General features: G+C 37.1%; 1 protein-coding gene across 1 annotated transcript; it reads left to right on the top strand.

The window, feature by feature from the left end:
- The first annotated feature begins 10,057 nt into the window (after positions 1-10,057).
- LOC108477325 (uncharacterized) lies at positions 10,058-10,441 on the top strand. Its single transcript, XM_017779834.1, has one exon. The coding sequence runs from the start codon at positions 10,058-10,060 to the stop codon at positions 10,439-10,441; it is 384 nt and encodes a 127-aa protein (XP_017635323.1).
- Positions 10,442-17,761: the final 7,320 nt, after the last annotated feature.

The raw sequence follows: 17,761 nt of genomic DNA, 5'->3' as shown, positions 1-17,761 counted from the left end.
ATTTAATAAGATATGATGTGGCCATGATATGTCTTAAACTCAAATGGTAAGTTCCTAAGTGTTTGGACTTGGAAATTTAAGAGCAAATTGTAATAATTTGCTCAAGGCAGCAGCAGTAACGTGATTTTAGAAAATCACTATAAATGTTTGGTGTGGAATTATAGGCTGAATAAAATATGAAATCAAAGCTTAATTAGTCTAGTTTCTTATAAAAGAGACCGTGTAAGTAAGGAAATTTCCTATAAAGAGATATTTAAAGTTGTGTGAGACGGTGTCAGAATGACTCCGAAACCCCCTGTTCGGTTTTAAGAAAATCACTATAATTTGTACAAAAATGGTTACAAGATAAAATTTATATGCTTAGACTCCTTAATGAGTCTAGTTTCAAATGAAATCAAGTAGAACATACTTTGAATTCTGTACAATGAGAATCTTGATTCGTAGTGAAGACTGGTCAGGTTAGTCAAACAGTGAAACAGGGGAAACTTTAAGAAAAATCTGGTATTGATTGGCCACACCTAAAATTCTGAAAATTTTATGGATGAAAGATACATGAGTCTACATTCGGGAAAATTAACGGCAATTGATTTTGAGTTTTGTAGCTCCAGTTATAAACAATTTAGTGACTGTTGCTCAGGAAAACTGCTTGTAGTGAATATGTGATTTTGTTGTAAACTTTGATGAAACTATTTGAGTTGCTTATAAGCTATTGCTGAAATTGATGTACAAGAAAAATATGAAATATGTATGAGATATACATATGTGATAAGGCCTAATGGCGATGTGATGAATGTGAAAGTGTGTATATATGTGATAAGGCCTAATGGCCGATGTGATGAATGTGAAAGTGTATATATATGTGATAAGGCCTAATGGCCAATGTGATGAATGTGAAAGTGTATATATGTGATAGGGCCGAGTGGCCAAAGTGATGGATGTGGAAGTGTATAAATGTGATAAGTCCCGAAGGGCATTTGTGTCAGTACTATATCCGGGTTAAAACCCCGCAGGCTTTATGCGAGAATATTATCACTGATTAATGACCGTAGGCTTCGTGCTCGTACTACATCCGAGCTCTAATGACCCGATGACTACGTGTGGAGATTTTGTCCGGGTAAGATTATGCGACTTCACAGTGACAATTAGTAATAAATACGTTCAATGTGTTAAGTTGGTCAGGTATGTATTTGAGATTATATTTAAGTTTGACAAATCACAAGGTCGTTATGTGATGCACATGTGAGTAAAGCAATAAGACTGTTCTATGATTATTGTGCATTTGGTCAATGTAGAAAGTCAGGTAAAAATAGGTAATGTACCTATGATCATAAGAGGTCACCATCAAGTGAGAATTTATCTGCCTATTACATATGATGAGACGTGCATATTCGGAAAAAGGGTTGGTATGCCCGAAGGAAGAGTGAAGTAAAAATACGAACAATTATGTTATAAGTTGATTGTTATCTGTTGATACTGCTTGAAACTTACTAAGCATTTTAATGCTTACTCCGTGTACTTTGTTTCCTCTGTTTTATAGATCTCATTTGGAAGCTACAGGCTCGGGGATCGTCAGCAACTAGTCACACTATCACTACCCACTGTTTGGTACTGCTACGTTTTGGAATATCTTATGGCATGTATAGAATAGACTAGTAGTGAGAGGATATTTTGGTCAATGTATAGGACTACCCTTTTGTTGTAGGTCATGTACCTTTCGGTTTTGTGTAAATTTGGATAGCCATGCGAAAATGGCTTAAGTATACTTGATCATAGCATTATAATCGTTTTGTATGTCGTCCGTCGAGAGGTATGGAAATGCTGGCAACGGTTAGTCATGGGAATGGTTATTCATGATCACCTTTGGTATATGTATGACAAACTCTAGATGATCCATGGAGGATCATGAAATAGGTAAAGTTTATCTTAAAAATAGATGCTGGCAGCAGCAGTGATGTGGATGTGAAAAATCTCTAAAAATAGTAGGAATGGAATTAAATAGCGAATAAATTATGCAATCTAACCTTTATGAATCTATTTTCATAGGAAAGTAACGAAACGTTCATATGAACATTATATTATGAGATGTTAAAGTTTTCGTGAGACAGGGCCAGAAAGGTTTCTGGGTTCCCTGATCTGATTTTGGAAATTCTTTATAAATTAACCAGAGACATTTAGAAGTCATGCCATATATGTATAGATTCCTTTTCGAGTCTAGTTTCTACAGAAATAAACGACATCAGTATTGAAGCCCTGTACAGGGAGATATCCAAGTCGTAATGCGCAAAGGTCAGTGTAGTCGATCCTTGTAACATGGGGGACTTTAACTAATAAACTGTACTAATTGGCCCGACCAAAAATTCTAGAAAAAAATCTATAGATGGATATATGAGTCTAGTTTCGGAAAAAAATTACGAATCTGATTTTTGAGTTGTGGAACTCAATTTATGAGTTTTAAGGTGACAGTGACGCAGTTAGCTAGTCGTCTGGAAAATTTTTAATTGGACTGTGAGAGTAAATGGATTAAGCCCGTTAACCCCTCGTGTTCGACTCCGGCAACGGTCTCGGGTATGGGGTGTTACAGTTTTGTCATACATAGGTCCACATATAATCATATTTAGCCATTCCAATGGCTGATCATTTGCCCAACACTTCTATTCCAGTCCATAGTCACATCATGAAACCATACATATATACATAAACACAAATGGTCTAATGCCATACTCCACTTCTCGAGCCATTTTCGCATGGCCGTACACACATACATCACAAAAAGTACTTGAAAAACAACAAAGGGTAGTCCTATACATGCCATTTCAAAGCTCAACCAAAATTGTACCAAAAGGGGCTTTGATAGTGTGTGAGACTTCGACTTCCAAAAATCCAGTCCGATGGTGACGAGCCAAAATCTATAAAACAAAGAAACAAAGAAACGGAGTAAGCAATTTATGCTTAGTAAGTTTTGAGCGAAGAATTTAAGCACAGCAGAGGTATAGCATTCATATAACTAAACGGATAATTCCGTATATACATACTTTCAAATCATTTCTACTTTACATTCCAACCCCTATGTTCATATATAAGGGATCATCTTAGCCAAATACCGGAAGCTCATTACTCAACTGAGCGAATATTATTCGAAGGAACTCAACTATTCCAATGCACATACGAACATACCTCATTGCTGGAATTTTTCAAGCGTATTAATTGGGATTTTTACAGCAAGATCGTTCATTTCCGAATCACGTACCTTCGGAATTTAACCGGATATATCGACTCGCTCGATTGTCTTCGGGACATTGCCCGGTTATAGTGATTCGCACAATTGCCTTCGGGACTTAGCCCGGATTTAGTAACTCGCACGAATGCCTTCGGGACTTAACCCGGTTTTGGTAACTCGCACAAATGCCTTCGGGACTTAACCCAGTTTTGGTAACTCGCACAAATGCCTTCGGGAATTGCCCGGATTTAGTCACTTAGCACAAAAGCCTTCGGGACTTAGCCCGGACACCATTCGAATACACATGCACATTTAACACTAAATCATGACACATTCGTATTTCATTTTCCTTAGCAAAACTCAAATACAATACACTTATCACTCTTGCACATTTCGGTTCAATATCCACTCACAAAGAGCATGATTTCGATTTACTTGAGACATGATCTAATCAAATCATAATTTAAGCTCTATTACTCAAGAACTTACCTCGGATGTTGTCGAATGATTCTGATGGCTATTCGACCACTTTTTCCTTCCCTTTATCAGATTTAGCTCCCCTTTGCTCTTGAGCTTAATCTTGATACAAGTATGGCCAAACCTCTTCCTAATCCTCTTCCAAACCAAACATGAAGCAAAAACTCCCTCCTTCTTCCTTAGAATTTTCGCCAAGAGAGAATGAAAAGGATGAACAAATTTTTCTCTTTTCTTCAACTCACGGCAAGGGGGGAAACACTCACCATTCTCTTTTTTTTCTTCCCTTTCATTATTCAATTCCCATGCTCATTATTTTATTTTTTCTTACATACACCATTGTCACAACATGTTTTATGACATGTTTTTGCCCATAATCCTTGTCATGGCCGGCCACTAGCTATTAGGGGAATTTGACATGCAAGTCCTCCTTTTGATTACATGCACTATTAGGTCCTTATAGATTAGCCTATCACATTTCAAAAGTGTCACACAAGTCCTAATAACTGAATTCACATGCAATCAACTAAATCGAAGCTTGAAATTTTCACACATTCATAAATACATATTATAGACAATAAATATTACGCTCAAACATTTCGGTGACTCGGTTTAGCGGTCCCAAAACCACTTCCCGACTAGGGTCAATTTTGGGCTGTCACATAGGAGACAAGGAAAGACAAATTTCAAGGTTAGGTGAAATTTGACTAAAAAGAAAATAAAATAAAAGAAAGATGATATCACCCACTCATCTTCCCCAATTACCACAAAAAATTCTCAAAAAAAAAAAGGGGTTTTGAAGGTTTAAAATTTCAGTCGAGCTATCCTCTTGCAAGTAAGTGATTTTCATAACCATTCTTGATCATTTTTGTACTTTTGGAACCCTTGTAGCATGAGCTAACTAATCAGGGGACCATTTTACAAAATGGTTGATAGTCTAAGGATATTCCATGAAAGGAGTTATGATGTTTGCTGAGTTTTTATGGAAAAAAATGAACCTTGGTTGTTAAATAAACAACTATTGTGAAAGGACTTCTCATAAAAACCCTAATAGGACTATTTTATAAAGTTTGTAAAATAGGTAGTAATGTTGTGAAACAATGGAAATTTTGGCCTACTATAAGATTAAAAAGGATTTGGTTAGGCTTAAGACATGAAGAAATTCGATAAAAATTGATTTTCAAGCCTAGGCGTAAAATGGTCATTTTGTGAAAGTCTAGGGGCAAAATTGTCATTTTGCCAAAAATGTTAATTTTCTATTGTCTAAATTTATTTAGTGATTAAAGTGAATTTTTATTATTTTAGACCAAGAAATACAAAATCTGAACCTAGACCGGAGGAAGGCCAAGCAAGTAGATTAAATTGGGTAGTCGTCTACGTTTCGTAATACGAGGTAAATTGTATGTTAAAAATGCAACTATATTGTTATGATGTGCGATTGAATTGATATTGTATAAATTATTTTGATTGTGAATATGAGTATGTATGTTGAGAAATTAATGTAATAAAGACTCCCAGTTGAACATTAGGAATAGAATTGGATATTCATGCCATGACTTTGGGTGATATGTGTGCTAGTGTAAGACATGCCTGGGGCATGCATCAGCCTCGAAAGATGCAAGCCAGTGTAAGACATGCCTGGGACATGCATCGGCATTGAGACATGAGTTAGTGTAGATATGTCTGGAACATGGCATCGACTTCAATATATGAAAGTCAGTGTAAGACCTGTTTGGGACTTAGCATCGACTTTGATGTGCTAGCCAGTGTAAGACCATGTCTGGGACATGGCGTCGGCATATTATTCCATGTTTAAGGCTATTGCATATCCTGTAGTATTCCAAATGGTTCAACGAGAGATTTATGGTATATATCAAAATGAGAGAACTTATGACCATGTGCTGAGTGGTACAGGTACCTAAATGAGAATTTCGAAATACGAGCTTCATTTATGTTGTAAGTTTAGTAAGGAAGGAAAGTGAGTAAGTTATGCTTATAACCACTCGTGTATTTTACATGAAGTATGAAATGTGATTTTAATCAACATTGAATGCTTGGTGAGAGATGAATATGAACAAATATTATCCATAAATCCTCAAGTTCGTGTACAAGTTGAGTTATATTGGGAGTATGATCCCTTATGGTAACTTGTAGTTATTTCATGATTCGCATGCGACTTACTAAGCTTTATGCTTACCTCTTTTCCTTTCCATTTTCTTGTAGTACCGCCAAAGTAGCTCGTGGATTATCTCCTTATGTCAAAGAAGCTAGTCACACTATCCCTAAATCATTTCGTATTGCTAGTTTTATCATTTTGATTATGGCGTGTATAGGAACTAGTCTTTTTGTAATGGTCACATTGCTTTGGGCTAAATGAATGGCTTGTCATAGCTATTGAGTCATTTTGTATAATGCCATGGATGGTGGCTAATATTGGTTATTGATAAATGCAAATGATGATCTTCTTTTGAGAATGAGTAAATTGAATGATTTAGCCATGTGGTTGTGTATGAAATTGGTTTGTCTTGGTTTAGTATAATTTGGTGCAAGTAAAGGTGGAAAATAGGCTAGGTAAATAGCCTTATTTTATCCACATGGACATATACACGGGCGTGTGTCTAGGCTGTGTGCAACACACAGTCAGCCTTATGGACGTGTTTTTCGGCCGTGTATCCTCTGTACCTTGAATTTGCAAGTCAGTATATATGGTAGTAAACACATGGTCAGAGATATGGTCGTGTGTCTTAGCCCTGTGGAGGACACGGTCTCTGGCTACGGGCATGTGCCTTGGTCGTGTGCCCCTAATTGGTTATTGATGTCAGAAACAGAATGTCCAGGTTTTTACTCACGGGTTGCGACACGAGTGTGTCATGGCCATGTGAGGGACACAGGCTATAGACACAAGTGTGTACCCGATCGTGTGTGAAAACCCTTGTAGGTTCGAATTTAGAATTAATTCCACATGGGTTTGGGGCACGGATGTGTCCCTTATGCTTAGGCCGTGTGAACCACACGAGCCTCTAGCATGGCCATGACAAAATGGCCACACAGGCGTGTTACCCTTTTACACGGGCATGTGCCCCTGTTTCAAGTGACATTTTTCAAAATTTTCAAAGGTGTTTGGATTACACCCAAATCGTTTCCAACTTATTAGTAGGAGCTCGTTAGCCCTTTCCGCAGGCCTCGTAGCCCTTTAGCATGGCCCAAAATGATTGTATGCATGTGTTTAAGTCAGGTAATGCCTCGCACCCAGTCTCGACCTCAGACTCAGGTAAGGGGTGTTACATTTAGTGGTATCAGAGCCAGGTTTAGTCGATTTTAGGACTAACCTAGCGTAAGTATAAGTCTAGCTATACATGCCATAGTTGAATACTGATAGTATGATGACTCGTGACGAAATAAATTGTGTTTTTATGTATACTGAATGGATCCTAACGTGGCTACGGTGGATGATGTGGAAAGTAATGCACCCATGACAATGAGTCAAGGCACAAGGGCTAGAGAAGCTTACCTCCATATAATGGATGCATGGTACTCGGAGTTCGTTCGTGCAAATCTGAACATTCCACCTCCCTCACCTCCTTCGATTCCTCAGCCTACCTTTATAGCTCCCCATGGAGCAAACATGATTAGGAGGGAGAAACCTCCAGTAGAAAGAATCTGTAAGCATAGGGCCGAGCAATTTCGGGCGAACATTGATGATGACCTGGAGAGAGTAGAGTTTTGGTTGGAAACTACCATTAAGGTATTTGATTAGTTATCATGTACACCCGAGGAGTGCATGAAGTGTGTCGTATCACTCCTACGAGATTCAGCCTATTAGTGGTGGAATACTCTCGTGTCCGTTGTGTCGAGGGAGAGGGTAACTTGGGGATTCTTCCAGGAAGAATTCTAGAAAAAGTACATTATCCAACAGTTTATTAATCAAAAAAGGAAGGAATTTCTCGAACTGAAGCAAGGCCATATGACAGTGACAGAGCATGAGCATGAGTTTGTGAGACTCAATAAATATGCTCGGGAGTGTGTATCCACATAAGCTATTATGTGTAAAAGGTTTGAGGATGGATTGAATGAAGACATTCGGCTATTGGTTGGCATCTTAAAGTTAAGAGAATTCGTGGTGCTTGTTGAGAGAGCTTGCAAGGCCAAAGAATTGGCCAAGGAAAAGAGAAGAGCAGACATTGAGTCTTGTGACTCAAAGAAGAGATACATGGGGAAGTCACATTAGACCTCATCCAAACGATCGAGAGAGTTTCCTACTCGATCAAATGCGTCAATGGGGTTCTCGAGCAAGAGTAAGAATAAGCAGTATGCGGTGACAAAAGCCCAAACCACTTCTATCGCAAGTGTTGGTAGTACTCGCCTGGATCGACCAGAGTGTCCTCAGTGCGGTAGACGTCATGTTTGTGAATGTCGAGGAAGTGAAATAGGTTGTTTCAAATGAGGGTCACTTGACCATTTTATCTGTAGTTTTCCCAAGATGGGCGAGAAAAATAGAGATCAAGCTGTGAGATTGGGTAACGCTCCTTCGAGGGGTAGACCACAGAAGAACTCGAGAAGTAGAGGTGCACCCAAAGTTCCTGCTGTGAGGTCTAAAGGCAGAGCATCTGCAATGACTTATGCCATACGTGCCCGAGAGGAGGCAGAGTCTCCCGATATGATTACGGGTAGCTTTTCTATCCATGATATATATGTCATTGATTTGATTGACCCAGGGTCTAACCATTATTATATTTGTATGGATTGATACCCTGTATGAACATGCTAGTCGAGTCCACTGAGTTTATGGTAAAAGTGTCCAACCCTTTAGGCAAACATGTGTTAGTTAACCAAGTGTGTAGAAATTGTCCTTTGACAATTAAAGGTCATTGTTTTCTGGCTAACTTGATGTTATTGTTGTTTAATGAATTTGATGCAATCCTTGTGATGGATTGGTTAACTTGTCATGGTATGGTAGTAGATTGTGGACGAAAAGTGATTGAGTTGAAATGTGGAAGTGGGGATGTTCTTCGGGTTGAATCAGGTAAATTGGATAATTTTCCTATAGTGATATCGTCCATGACTGCAGAGAGATATTTGAGAAAAGGGTGCGAATCTTACCTCACCATTGTGTTGAATACTCAAGCATTTGAATTGAAGATCGAGTCAATACCAGTGGTATGTAAGTTCATAGATGTGTTTCTAAAGGAATTACCCGGATCGCCTCCATTGAGAAAGTTGAATTTGGAATTGAGTTAGTCCCCTGGTACGGCACCCATCTCGATTGATCCTTATAGGATGGCTCCAACGGAGTTAAAGGAGTTGAAAGTTCAAATACAAGAGTTAACGGATAAATGTTTTGTGAGACTGAGCTATTATCCATGGGGTGTTCTGGTACTTTTTGTGAAAAAGAAAGATGAGTTGATGAGGTTATGTATTGAGTACAAAAAGCTTAAGAAGGTGACTGTAAAGAACAAGTATCCCTTGCTAAGGATAGGCGATCTGTTTGACCAATTAAAAGGAGCCACCGTGTTTTCCAAGATAGACTTAAGGTCCGGTTATTACCAGCTCAGAGTAAAGGAGCAAGATGTACCGAAAACTGCATTTAGGATGAGGTATGGGCACTACGAGTTCCTTGTTATGCCCTTTGGTTTAATGAATTCCCCTGTGGTGTTTATGGACTTGATGAACCGCATTTTTCGACTATATTTGGATAAGTTTGTAGTGGTCTTTATCGATGATATATTGATTTATTCTCGAGATGCAAGTGAGCATGCAGAGCATTTGAAAACTATTTTGCAGATCTTAAGGGATAACCAGCTGTATGCCAAGTTTAGTAAAAATGAGTTCTGGATCCAGGAGGTCGGATTCTTAGGGCACATCGTGTCGGGTGATGGAATTAGAGTTGACCCAAGTAAGATCTTAGCCATTGTAGAGTGGAAACCGCCGAGGAATGTGTCGGCGATTAGAAGCTTTCTGAGCTTAGATGGGTATCACAGACGGCTTGTTAAAGGGTTCTCGATGATAGCTACTCCAATGACTAGATTACTACAAATAAAGGTCAAATTCGAGTGGAATGATAAGTGTCAATAAAGTTTTGAGACATTAAAGGCTTTATTGATCGAAGCCCCAGTTTTAGTGCAACCGGAATCGGGAAAGGAATTTGTGGTATATAGCGATGCCTCCTTGAATGGATTGGGGTGCGTACTCATTTAAGAAGGCAAGGTCATAGCTTATGCCTTGAGACAGCTGAAGCCACACGAGAAAAATTACCTGATGCATGATTTAGAGTTTGTCGCCATTGTGTTCGCATTGAAAGTTTGGAGACACCATTTGTATGGCTAGAAATGTCGAGTATTCACCGACCATAAAAGCCTCAAGTATTTGATGACTCAGAAGGAGTTGAACCTACGGCAGCGGAGATGGTTGGAGTTGATAAAAGACTACGACTTGATAATTGACTACCACATGGGAAAAGAAAATATAGTCGCCGACGCTCTAAGTAAAAAGTCATTATTCGCCTTGGGGGCCATGAAAACTCAATTGTCGATGGCAAATGATGGTTATATTCTAGCAGAACTGAGAGCTAGACTGATGTTCCTTCAAGAGATCTATGAAGCTCAGAAGGGTGAAAAGGAATTGGAAGCCAAAATAACTCAAAATAAGATAGATTGTGAATCAGACTTTCAGATTAGTACCAATGGGTGTATAATGTTCAAAAATAGGGTTTGTGTACCCAAGGACAATGAGGTTATTCAGAGGATTCTATGAGAAGCACATAGTGGTTGCTTGTCTATCCATCCGGGTAGTGTGAAATTGTATAATGACCTGAATAAAATGTACCAGTGGTTGGGAATGAAAAGAGACATTTCAGAGTTTATTTCTAAGTGCCTAGTTTGTTAGCAAGTGAAAGCCAAAACACCAAGTACCTTCAGGTCTACTTCAACCTGTATTGGTTCTCGAGTGTAAATAGGACCGTGTAACCATGGATTTTGTGTCAGGGTTGCCTTTGACACCAAGGAAAAAAGATTTCGTTTGGGTTGTTATTGATAGGCTTACCAAGTCAGCACATTTTGTACTGGTGCGTACTGACTATTCCCTTGAAAAATTGGTTGAATTGTATGTTTCCTAGATTGTGAGACTTCATGGGGTACCCTTGTCAATTATTTTAGATAAAGATTCGAGATTTACCTTGCAGTTTTTGAAGAAGTTACAAGAGGCATTGGGGACAAAACTGAATTTTAGCACGGCCTTTCACCCGTAAATCGACAGCCAGTCAGAAAGAGTGATTCAAATCTTAGAAGACATGTTAAAGTGTTGTGTTCTCGAGTTTCAAGGCAGTTGGGAAAAGTGCTTACCGTGAATTGAATTCACCTACAACAGTAGTTATCAGTCAGGTCTGAAAATGGAGCCTTATTAGGTTTTATATAGATGCAAGTGTCGGACACCTTTATATTGGACTGAACATAGAGAGAATCAGTTTCATGGGGTTGACTTAGTCACAAAAACTGAAGAGAAAGTTAAGGTGATTCACGACTATTTAAAGGTCACTACGGATAAACAGAAATCCTATGCAGATTTGAAAAGAAAGGAAATTGAGTTTCAAGTATGTGATAGGGTGTTTTTGAAAGTATCCCCGTGAAGGAAAGTCCTCAGATTCGGTAGAAAAGGCAAGCTGAGCCCTCGTTTCATAGGACCTTATGAGATTATCGAGAGAGTAGGGCCTGTTGCCTATCGATTGGCTTTGCCCTCAGAGTTGGAAAGGATTCATGACATGTTTCATGTGTCCATGTTACATCGATATAGATCGGATCCTTCGCATGTGATCACGCCAACTGAGGTTGAGATTCAGCCGGACATGACTTATGGCGAAGAGTCGATTAAGATTTTGGCTAGAAAGGTCAAACAATTGAGGAATAAAAGTATAGTGTTCGTGAAAGTTTTGTGGCATAGACATGGAGTCGAGGAAGCCACATGGGAACCCGAGGAGACCATAAGAGACCAATACCCCAACTTATTCACCAATAAGATTTTTGGGGACAGAAATCCCTAAGGGGGAGAATTGTAACAGCCCGATTTTGGGCTTAGTCAGAACAGTGGTTTCGAGGCCATGAATCTGAGGTTGAGAAATTATTTTTATTATTATTTTGGTGTCATAGTATGATTATATGAGTGCATGAAAATTTTGGTGAATTAATTTTAATGTTTGTGAGCTTGATTGCGAAAAAGGACTAAACTGCATAAAGGGTAAAAGTTTTATTTTACTTGATAGAAATACCAAATAGCTAGAGAACCATAATTTTAGGTCTTTAAAGAGCAATTAAACCCCTTAAAGAGGCATGGCCGACCATAGGAGACAAAGAAAGTAAATTTTCAAGGTTAGGTGAAATTTGGTGGCTTATTTGACTAAAAAGAAAATAAAATAAAAGAAAGATGATATCACCCTCTTATCTTCCCCAATTACAACTGAAAATTCTCAAAAAATATGAAGCATTTAAAGTGTAATTAGGCCATTGAATATATATGTGGACGATTTTGGACATGTTATATATGGTTTACTAATTAATTTTAAAAGGTTAAATTTGTAAAATAATAAATTTTATATAATATATTATAACACAAATTAAAAGCCATAAGTGTTCATACTTTTTCATGACCGAATAAAAAGAAAAGAAAAAGAAAGAAAGCTTCCATAGGTTCAAGCATTGTTGATAGCTTAATCAAGGTATATAACTAGATCGGTTTTTGATAATTTTTACGTTTTTGAGATCGTTGCTAAGTTATCTACAAGACCCATGCCTGAATTTTTGATTTTGGTGAATATTTTGAGTTATGCCATTATTTAAAACTTGTGATTTTTGTTGTTCGATGGTAGAAAATAAAACATATGTGATAGATTAACATGTTTTGTATTGGAATTTTTGATGATTTTGAGTAATTAGGACTAAATTGAAAAAATAATAAATTAAGGGACTAAAATGTGAAATAAATTAAATGTATAGACTTGTATGAATATTAGGAGCATCTGGTCTAAGCATGGTGTGTGCAAATTTTGCATGTTTTGTGTTTTCTGCAATTTGGACTAAATTGTAAAAAGTGTAAAATGTCAGGGTAAAATAGTAATTTGGACCATTTATGTGTTTTTGGATGAATTTGATTGAATATTTGATTAAGTAAGTTTAATTTATATTAATTTTGATCAAGAAAAGAAAAAAATCGAATTTAGATCAGGGAAAACTAAAGTTGTCGACTAGTTGTCCCATTCCATTTTTCATCGTCTGAGGTAAGTTTATAAGCAAATAGATGTACTTAATTTTAATTAAATGCAAATTATATATGCTGAAATGAAATATCCGAATTTTTATTTACAATAGCCGAATGTATACAAGCTTGGGTACTTTATTTTCAAGTCCGTTTAGACCGAGTTACAACGTCCGAAAGCCCCGTATGAACCTTAGGAATAGCTAGGATACATATGTCATGACATAGGATTCTGATATGTTATGTGCGAGTAAGACCATGGCATCGATATATGTGTGCGAGTAAGACCACGTATTATACGTTGGCATCGATATCTGATTACATGTAAGACCACGTCTGGGACGTTGGCATTGTATGATATATGTGATTATCCGAGTGTGTTATCAAATTCCGAATGGTTCATTAGGCAACGATAAGTTGCGAACGAATGTGAAAAATAAGTTAAAGTGATCAGGTATGTGATAGCTATTTACCTATTTGAATTAAGATAAGTAAGTTACTTGATTTGGGTTGTAAATCGTGTATTATGTAAATGAAAAATGAGTGTGCATATGGAAAATGAATTTGGCCTTTTGATTATATCATGTAAATATTACTAAATGATTCATGAATATATGTATGTGAGTTAATGTATATTCAACTATATAAAATGGTATTAAGGTTTTGAAATTGAATGTTACATTGATAATAGATACATATATATATTCGCTAAGGTAACTATGTATTTGGAAGTATATGTTATATATGAAATTATGATCTTGAAATATATGTATTTATAGTAGCATAAATTTGGTTTGGTTTAAATGAGTTGTTTATTTGCTTATGACTTACTAAGCTATTATAGCTTACTGTATGTATATGTTTGCCTTTGTTTTATAGATTTTGGAATCAAGTTATGAGCTCGGGGATCGTCAGCACAATCCATCACACTATCTACTGTTTTGGTACTGAATAAGTTAAACTCGAATTATGGCATGTATAGGCTAGCCTTGGAGTTAGTTTATTTTGAAAGTGTATGTATATAAGCCAAGCGAAAATGGCTTAACTTCTTTGCTTGAAATCAGTTATGTTTGATTATGGTTTGAGTTCATTTTGGTTATAATGTTATGTGCCATGGATGAGAGGTGTCTATGATATGTGTTTTGCGCATTGAAGTTGATTAATGACTTTGGATATGGTATGAATGTATTGGTCATAATATATATACATAGGTATGTTTGGTTGATTTGAATGTGGTTCATACTAAGATAAAAGTATATATGCGAAATTGGTTATTAAATTGATTAAGGTGTTATTATGTGAATTTGGATAAGAATGGTTTAACTTGGTTGTTAAGTATATTCGGTTACATGTTGAAATTTAGATAAGGTTAATATTTGACTTGTGATTCGGTACTTGCTCATATTAATATGTCTTGGTACATAATATGGTAATGATATATGCAAGTACGTGATCTTAAGTATATATATATATATATATATATATATATATATATGATAGTGTTTAATCATGTGTTTCAGTTAAGAAGTAATAAATGGATGTGTATGGTGTTATAATATGTAATGCATTAGTAAATTAAAATGCATGTCATTTATATGAGGCGTAATTGGTATATGTTTATTGTATAAAGTAAAAATATGTATGGCTATATGGGCTTGATAGCTTTTCAGAAATCAATAAATATGTATAGGTAAATTTTGTTAGCCGAATAGATTAAAGATTAATATGGTTTTTGTATCGGTCTCTAATGGTACATTATGTGTAAAATTTCAGTTAACTTATTTGAGCAGTTTTGATGGTTGAGTTGGTGATTTATATACATAATTATTTATTCATGGTAAGCAAATGTTGTAATTAGGCAAACAAAAGCTATTATGGAGTGTTTCATTTATATGAAATGAAATGATGTGTGTTTGCTTGTATAAAGTATGCGCATAACATTTGTATGATAATAAGATATTTTACATTTAACTTATTCAAATGTCATGAAAGTTAAAGTATGCACATTTGATAAGTATATGAAATGAAATGCACTTGGTTATGAGTTTAACATTTAATTTCCATGTTTTCTTAGTGTCATTGTTTGATTATAAATTTTGGAAATTATATAAAATATTAAATCAAGTATGAAAGTTTGGTTTAAAAATTTTACTAGATAATTAATAATGGAAGTTTGATTTGAGTTATATTTTGTTTAGTAATGCCTCGTAACATTATTCCGGTGACAGATACAGGTTAGGGGTGTTACAATTGATTGGTATCAGAGCTTAGTCAGTTTCTTCTCCAATCAGGTGTGTAATTGTACACCTAACCTTATATATTATCAAACAATAACGCGGGTGTGAACCCACACCAAGACTGTGTAAATTGACATAACCCGAAAAGCCGGAACTCCGATATTTGAGGCCCCACGAGCATGTGAATGCTCATGGGGAAAAACTGAGGCTACTGGTCATGAGCGTCGGTTTACAAAGACCACGGTGTGCGATTTCAGGATAAGAGGCTGTTATGGGTCTTGTTAGGCCAAGATGGCCTATGTGGGCCACTTGGGCCGATTGAGGCTTTGGGGCCATTTCACTATTTTGGCTATGTAGAGTGATTGGGTCGTTTGAGACGACCGTAGGCCTGTTAAGGGTCGTTATGGGTACCAAGACCCCCAAAAGTTAATAGATGACTGAAATTCCCTGAGAGGTAGAGATGACTATTGTACCCAGAGGTAGGTTGATAGGTTGAAGGTTGTTGTAAGTATGTTGCATCTATATATATGGAAACTGTGCATACATGACGTATTATGTCATGACATTCTGCATTGGGGTAGGGTTTTATCATGGGGGATGTACTGTATTAGTGGCCTTGCCACGTTCTACTGTTCTAGTGGCCTTGCCACGCATTTTGACATTAGTGGCTAAGCCACGATTATTATATTTAGCAGCTCTGCTGCGTCATTTCTAGCAGCTTGGCTGCGGCACTGGTGTGCTAGCTAGGTGGATCAATCTATTCCCCACAGGGTGTGTTGGATGGTATGGGAGGTGTGATGGATGGATTGAGTTTGGTTGCATATCTGTGACGCATCTATTGTTATGGGTTTTGGCCCACTTTGCTACTGTATAGGGCTTAGGCCCAGATGACACTGTATTGCATAGGGCTCAAGCTCGGACCGTATTGTATGCACTGAGTGTTGTTGGGTTGGTAGGGGATTACACGCTGAGTTTCATAAACTCACATTTTCAGTTTGACTGTGCAAGTAATCCCCAGCCTTAGGCGATTTAGAGCTGCGAGGGATTCGGAGGTGGCCATATGTCCGTTGGTTATTGAGATCTGCTATTTTCTTTTTATGTTTTTATTGATGATTTTATATCGGGGTTTTATTGTTGTAATAAGGCCATTCGTGGGTTCTAATTTTTAATTGGGCTTTGGATTATATATTTTTAAACTGCTAGTCTAAGTAAAGACGAGTTTTTTAAAACAATTACTGTTTTCTAAGGCACGCATTTTAAACTTCATCGACTTAAAAAGCTTCTGCATTTTTAAATCAATTTGTTGTAACACTGATGGTTAATAAGGTAAACGTTTTGACGAGAACTTCTATTATTTAATAATAAAAGGATTTAAATTTAGTAACGAATTTTTACCAAAAGGATCAATTATCTAAAAACACTCTGATGTGACATGCCAGATTCAGCCATAACGTCTGGGTCGGGTCTGGGGTGTTATATTATGGGTAACATGAAGGCTTGGAAAATAGCCTAAGTGTTGGCCACACGGGCTGAGACATGACCGTGTGTCTCAACCGTATGAGGGACACGGCCTGGAGACATGGGCGTGTGGCACGGCTGTGTGGTTCGATGTACATGCTGACGTCATAAACAGAGAGTTACACGGTCTAAGGACACGGGCGTGCCAATGGCACACGGGAGTGTCCCTATGTCCACACGGGCGTGTGACCCTGTTTCATGGGAAAGTTTCCTAAGTTTTTCTGAAACCTTTCAAAGTTTTCAATTTAGTCCCGAATCAATTTCGATGAATGTTTTGGGCTTCGCAGACCCAAATAAGGGAGGACATGCATGTGTTTGAAAGGTTTTGAATTAAAAGAGATTTTATGGCCTGGTTTTTGCATGAATGTGTATGTTTAAGTCCGGTAATGTCTCGTACCCTGTTCTGGTGTCAAACATGGGTAAGGGGTGTTATAAGAAAAGTGCCAGAAAAGTTTTGATTAGTTGAAATAACGATTAAATTGTATTGATGGCTGAGTGCAATGGTTACAGTCGGGCAGTTACTATGATTCGTTCTGGGCATTTTATGTGTACATTTATTCTCAGAAGTATATGTGACTGTTTAGTTTCAGAAAGAATTCTTATCGTATGAGAACATAGCTAAACATACTAATAGATGAAGATATGGTTGGTCTGTTCGGGTTATGTTTGATATTGCTATGTCTATCTTTGGTATTTATTCCCTTGAGTGAGTATCTGCAAGAAATCTCTATTTGACAGAGATGACTATGTCTATTATGATTATAATTTTTGGTTCAAAATGTGAAAGTACAGTGGTACCATCAGTAGAGTTATAGAAGTTGTGTTTCTGCATTGATTACTGTTTAAACCATATTTGATTTTCTTCTGGGTTCAGATGCTTTATTAATAGCAGGGATATTATCTATTGTTACGGGTAAGACATCGGTTTTATTATGACATTATGATTTCTATTTGATGATTGTGGCATCTGTATAGTGATATATCTGGGTTATTGTGGATGGATGGATTAAATCGGCTCATTTTGTTCCGGTTCATACATGTTACTTACTTGATAAGCTAGCTAAATTGATGTTCT

This window comes from Gossypium arboreum, chromosome 13 (assembly GCF_025698485.1).
Source record: "Gossypium arboreum isolate Shixiya-1 chromosome 13, ASM2569848v2, whole genome shotgun sequence".
In the NCBI taxonomy this organism is placed as follows: domain Eukaryota; kingdom Viridiplantae; phylum Streptophyta; class Magnoliopsida; order Malvales; family Malvaceae; genus Gossypium; species Gossypium arboreum.
This window is presented reverse-complemented; position numbering and strand designations above follow the sequence as displayed.

What these genes read in the sequence shown, in the direction of transcription:
- LOC108477325 (XM_017779834.1), top strand. Translation starts at nt 10,058, where the DNA reads ATGACTCAGAAGGAGTTGAACCTACGGCAGCGGAGATGGTTGGAGTTG.